This window comes from Balaenoptera acutorostrata, chromosome 9 (assembly GCF_949987535.1).
Source record: "Balaenoptera acutorostrata chromosome 9, mBalAcu1.1, whole genome shotgun sequence".
NCBI classification, from domain to species: domain Eukaryota; kingdom Metazoa; phylum Chordata; class Mammalia; order Artiodactyla; family Balaenopteridae; genus Balaenoptera; species Balaenoptera acutorostrata.
In genome coordinates this window covers 24,884,349-24,890,348 of record NC_080072.1, presented here as the reverse complement: position 1 = coordinate 24,890,348, position 6,000 = coordinate 24,884,349, and the positions used below count along the sequence as shown (strand labels likewise).

The 6,000-nt window shown below is 52.2% G+C and overlaps 1 protein-coding gene across 20 annotated transcripts in view; it reads left to right on the top strand.

The window, feature by feature from the left end:
- The first annotated feature begins 342 nt into the window (after positions 1 to 342).
- CD44 (CD44 molecule (Indian blood group)) overlaps positions 343 to 6,000 on the top strand; it is an 88,290-nt gene continuing 82,632 nt past the window's right edge. For 5 of the 20 annotated variants that reach the window (XM_028166241.2, XM_007181068.2, XM_057551998.1 and 2 more), the window contains exon 1: positions 343 to 586. In XM_028166241.2, the coding sequence (XP_028022042.1) occupies positions 520 to 586 (67 nt within the window). In that variant the 5' untranslated portion in view covers positions 343 to 519. The remainder of the gene's footprint in view (positions 587 to 6,000) is intronic. The other 15 variants (XM_057552004.1, XM_028166242.2, XM_007181070.2 and 12 more) reach the window with 10 other exon arrangements.

Here is a 6,000-nt window from a genome sequence, read left to right as displayed (position 1 = left end):
AGTTCCCCAGCCAGAGTCAGAGAGAAACCTAGCAGAGAGGAGAGGCCAGAGGCTGAACCCAACGGCGCGCGAGGTTTTAGGACTCAGTCATTCCCTCCTGCGTCCAGAGGCTGCGCTCCCAGACGCCAGGAGAGGAAAGCCGGTGCGCCCCGGGTGCACGGGGACCCCGCGGCCCTCCGGGCGCCCGCCCAGGCACCCCCCGCTTTACCAGCTCCGAGGAGAACGGGGCGGGGGCGGAGGGACCAGCGCCAAGGAGAGCTGGTACGTCTTTAAACTTCTGCCGGCTGCTTAGTCACAGCCCCCTCGCTTGGGTGTGTCCTCCCTCGCTCCCTCCCTCTTAGGTCACTCTCTCAGCCCTCGAATAAAAACTGCACCCAACTTCCGAGGCGCCCTCATTGCCAGCCGGACCCCAGCCTCCGACAGGTTCGGGCGCCCTGCTCGCCCCGTGCTCCGCTGTCCCCCGCCCAGCGCCCGGCCCCTCCGGCTCCACTCGCTTGCTTTCTCGGCCGCTCCGACGCCATGGACACGTTCTGGTGGCGCGCAGCTTGGGGACTCTGCCTCGTGCAGCTGAGTCTGGCGCAGATCGGTGAGTGCCCGCCGGGGCGGCGGGAGGGAGTGGCCCGAGTGGCCGGGACCCAGCCGGCAGCCGCGCGGGCTGAGTTAGCCCTGGGGGGCCGGAGTCAAATGGGCGGCGAGCGGCTGGGATTTGGTGGAGAGCGGGGCGAGGATTTGCGCTAAGCTCTTGGAGAGCCTGTCGGTGGGAAGCACCGTTTTGTTGAAAGGAAAAGAGAAAGAGCCAAGAAAAGTTTGCTGGGCAGGCTGCCGGCGCGCAGTCGTGGGTGAGGTCTTTGCAGCCGGAGGAGCACAGGGCAGAAAGTAACTGTATTCCTGGGTGCGCGCAGCCGGTGTCTGGACTAACAGGCTCCTGAGCCCAAGGGCGCTTGAAGCCTGGCTGGGCAGTGGCCGGGCAGCGATGAACTGGGCAGGGCAGGGACAGGGACTGGGGCAGAGGCGGGGCTGGGGCAGGGACAGGGCTGTTAGCGAGGTGACCGTAGAGGTGGGCACAGTTGCCATGCGTGAGAGCTGGTGGCAGTGAGCTTTCCAGAAAGGGGTCCTGGGTTCCTGGGGCTCCTCCACTGCGTCTGGCCTCCAAAGCTCTTACAGTTGGCTCCGGTCACTAACGATCTGAATGCTTGTGGGAACTTGAACGAGCTCTGTGGCGAGGTTCTGGGTCGCCACGAGGTGCCAGCCTGGGGCAAGGAGTGTGAGTAGGAGAGGCAGTGACTGGGCCACTTGCTCCATCCTTGCAACCTCCTGCTTCTGCCGGTCAGATAGGGGAAATCCAGGCAGTAATGTGGCTCCTATATTCCGCCTGTCAGCCTCAGAGCAGGAGGGGCCACCTGGGCTCCAGGGGGGGCATCAGGGATCCTGGAGCCGGGCTGCCAATATCCCATCCCAGCAGGGTGTGTGCCTTTCGGTGGGTGTGGATGGAGTGGCTGTGTGTGAGGTATTCTGGTGAGGCTGAACTCCAAGCATTCCTTTGTCTATATATCTACAGATAATTACATGGCTGATGTGCTTATCACCGGCAAAATTAATTTTTCTTTTAAGAAGTGCCAGCTGGGTCATTAAGTCAGCTCAACCTATGGGTAATTCCACTCAGCAAGTATTTATTAAACCCAGCTCTGGGGGTACCAAGAAAGTAAAAGACACAGTCCTACCTGGGTACTTTAGACTGAAGATAAGTGGGGATCTAGGATTTAGATTCCTGAAACAGAAAGAGTAATAATTAATAATAATAATTAGTAGTAATAGGAATGACAGCACTAGCCACCATTTCTTATACACTTTGGCTGTGCCAGGCACTGTGCTAAATTCTTTACATGAGTTCTCTCATTTTACCCTCACAATGGCCAAGTGAGACGTGTTGTTAGTCCTGTTTTATAGGAGGGAAACAAACTGAAGCTCAGAGAGGTTAAGTGACTTCCTGGTGTTCACACAGCCAAGAGGATTGGTGCTCACGTGAACCAGGCCCCTTAGCCTGTTGCTTAGTCAGAATACATCAGGCTGTATGTATGACATGGACAAACTCGGAAAGGATTTTATGGAAGGAAGGGTTGGGTCGTGGTGGACCAGAGGCCTTAGAGGAGGCTTCCAAAGGGAACTGGAGCTCCAAGGAGTCCTTGAAAGGCAGAGAAGAGGGAAAGATTTCAGGGAGAGCCCATGAGCTTGGCCTCAGGGAAGAGGGACCATGCTGGTGTCTCCATGGCCTCTAGGGAAGTTTATTTGTATGTTACCTTCCCGTGACATCTTCTGCTTTGATTCTGAGGATTCTGACTCCCGACTCCTTCCATCCTTAGCCCTGATTCTTCTAAAGGGCCCCATCCTCCAATATTTGGCACTGTCCTGACCCTTGAAGTTCTCCCTGAGACCAGCGGGCTCGTTCCCGCCCTGCGTTTCCGTGGTCCCTTTGGGCAGCGTCACTTGGAGGAAGCACAGAAAAGTGCCAGTAGCAATAACTGCCTGGACCCGGGCTTTCGTGTGCTTGTAAAGCTGTTTGGAAGGAACTGAGACTCGGAAAGGAGATGTGACCTAACAGCGGGCTCGGGCTGGGCAGGCAGAGAGAGAAAGGAGAAAGGGGAGGCGGGGAGGCTCTGCTGTTGCCCCAGCAGCAGAGGCAGTGGGCTGTGGAAGACAGTGAGGAAACTCTGGAAAGGGGCAAGTTTGGGGGGAGGGAGAAAGTGTCCAGTCTTCATATTGGAAAGCAAGACGTGGAGACATGGCCCAATGCAGTTAAGCAGCATTGGACCCAGACTCTCTAAGTTGGAGAACAGATACCTTGAACTAGGTGTCACACGTGGAAGGAAGAAAATGGCCCTGGGTAGAGGGCAGTGAGATGAGCCCTCCATACCTGTCCGCCTCCTTTTCTCTGTGGGTGAGAGATCGCTGCTAGGGAATTGTGCCCCTGGTATTTAGAAAGAGGGGTGCCTCTGAGACCTCTGGGGCTTGTGGGTGGCCGGCACCCTTCTGATCCCTCTGAGCATTAAAGACCCCTCTTTCTGGGAGTTAGAGCTTTGGCTGTGTTTTCCCAGGTGAAGAAGAAAGGAAGCAAACCTCCACCGCTGCTGAGGTTAGTTAACATCGATTAATTCAGTTGTCCCCCAAAAACACAATGGGCATCTTACTTCCTGCAAAGGCACAGTGCTAAGTAGGTGTGTTTGAGGCTAGCAGCCAGTAGGAAAAGTTTCCATTCTTTTTCCAAATTGCCCCACGCAGGAAAGGTTGCTGGGCAGCGTGAAATTCTTAGTTTATGACAGATCCCCTTCCATTCATTCAAGAAATATTTCCTGACTCACTGTCATAGACTCAGAGATGGTGACTCCAAGGATCACTTAGAAAAACCCTTTCTTTTTCCCAAGGAGGAAACAGATCCCAAAAGGGAGAGGAAGGTGATTTCCCCTCTCTCAGGCAGAGTGTTAGTGCAGGAGGCTTTCCAAACCTCAGGTCTCTGAAATACCTCGATCCTCAAGGACTGTAAGAACCCCACCTCTACTCCCTGCAGGGGGTGGGGAGAGTGTGGTCTACTGACGTAGCAACATTTGTTTCATGCCTGAAATACTGTCTTAAATACTCATTACACTTTTGCCTTTTCCTCCATAATATACCCAGTTTAATATAAGAATAATGATATATTTCTTATGATCAAGCAAAGTTGCTGCTTGGGGAAGAGTCTCTATACTGTCTGGGGTCTCCTGGAGTGTTGCTGGATCCCTCCCAGTTAGGAGCACCCCAGCTTTAAAAGTCTGATGCTCTGCTCCTCTGCGAAGTAGGGTCCTAAGTCCCCAGGAAATACCATTTACTGAGCACTGACTCCGTGCTAGGCATTCAGCCAGGGGCTTTGAATAGGTTATCCTATATAAGCCTCATGGCAGCTCTATGTACATTTAGCACTCTCTTCATTCCATTTTCTAGATAAAGAAATTGAGGCTCAGGGAGTTGACATGACTTGCCCAAGCACACACAGCTAGTGAGCGATGGAGTTTTCTAACATCCCCCATGGTAGACTCCCATGCCTGTGTTCCTTTGACTCATTACTTTGCCTCTGGAGGACTTTGGAAATCGTGTGAGGCCAGTGAACATGAAGCCTGGTATGAGTGGCTTTCCTCTCCCCCTGGCAGGCTGAGGACTCTTGGCTGCCCTGCTCTGCCCTGGCCTGTCTCTCCCCAGGCTTGGCCACAGCTGTCCAGAGATGCCAACCTAGTTATTTGTTACTAAAATAAGTCAATTCCCTTATCAGAGTCCAGCTGCCCTTCTAGACATGCTCTCATTTGCAGGCTTGGAAAAAAGGGAGAGGCTGTTCCTTGTCTAAGAGACAAGTCAGGACAAGGCCTTTTGCCTGGAAATTAAGACAGGGGCCCTGCAGAGGCTCTGACCCTGCAAGCATTCTGGGTACAATGACCCAGGAAGCCCCCTCATCCCATGCTCAATGGAAACCCTCAGCATTTAGCAGGTCATATGTGCCCAGTGAGGGAGAGTCTTGAGGACCCCGGGCTGACACAGTTCTCTAGAAAAGTCAGGGGTCTTGAATGCAAAGTCATTGTGGGGCTCTAGGTGAAACGTGGTCACTCAAGTGAGATTTCAGTTTGGCCTTGGGTGTCAGACGGTTCCAGGCGGGGGTCCCTGATGGAGAGGAGGTGGTGGGAGCAAAGCCGGCCTCCCCAGCCATCCATCCTGGCTGGGATGGGGGCTGAGATACGGGCTGCCATTGTGTTTCCCCTGCACCTCCTTTTTAGCTGACTCTACCCAGAGTCTGAAAGGGAAGTGGGTCTTGTGAAAGAATGAACTGAAGCAGGTGGCAGATGCCACCATACAAAGTGCAGTTCTCAAAGGGGATCTTTTCTGCCTCAGAGAGAAATTCTGGGGGTTTGCACAGCCAGAAGCTGATGACTCAAGTTCCTTTGTGTCCCCTCTTGAATGGGAAGCACACAAGTGTTCTTTAGAATCACCAGGGGAGGCTGGTGCCTCCAACCTTAAATTGGAACCCCACTTTTCACTCCCTTAGCAAGTTGATATTTTTCTTAAAAAGGGCCCTCCCCCAAAGCTGGCCAGCAAGGGTTTGGGAAGTTTGTGGCTTTGGAGTCTGGCTTGGCATGGACGCAGTGGTTGGGCGCTCCAGATTTTCCAGGAGTGTCAGGATTTCAAATATGCAAATACTCTACCAGTTGAAGCCTAGTGTATATTTTCACTGAATATTTATATATTTTTCTGCAAATAAGTACATGGCTTTGTGTGTTAAGAAGTCAGAAACTTGCATGAATTTTTGCATAAATGAAAATCACATTTATACAACTCGTGAATCAGTCTAGTGTCCGATTAAATTGATATTTGGTTCAGAAAATGTGTACTTTTGGAGAGGAACATTTGTATTCCTCTGCTCTCCATTTTTTGATCACCCCAATATGTGAAGTACCAAGAGAAGCTACATAGAGGGTTTTTGCTTGCTAGGTGTGGACATACACAAGGTGTGGGTGTGCCCGTAGGTATATATGCATCTGAACACATGTGTCTACACATAATGTGGGTATGGCTGGTCAATCCTTAAGCATTTGTAATGTGTCTTCTGTGGGTCCCATGCTGTGTTGGGTACTACAGGGGGATTAAGTGTGTGAGATGTGGGACTTCTATCCAAGAACCTTATGGTTCTACACATGTAAGCCAGTGCCATCAAGTGACAGCCTGGCCATTTGAGATCATAAAGCTAACAGCCTTGCCATGCTGAAGCACAGCTAGGAGGGCTGGGGAATCAGTGATGGGGAGGAGGAGGGGGCAATGTGGACAAGAGAGGATTTGAGTATCTGAAGAAGAGGGAGTGAGATAGGGGCGTGTATATTTCTGTTACCCTGCTATTAATTTACCTCCTCTCAAGTAAGTTCATTAACTGGACAATATATCCAACAAACGTTCAGGCCCTCACTGCCTACTTGGTGCACCCAGCGGATA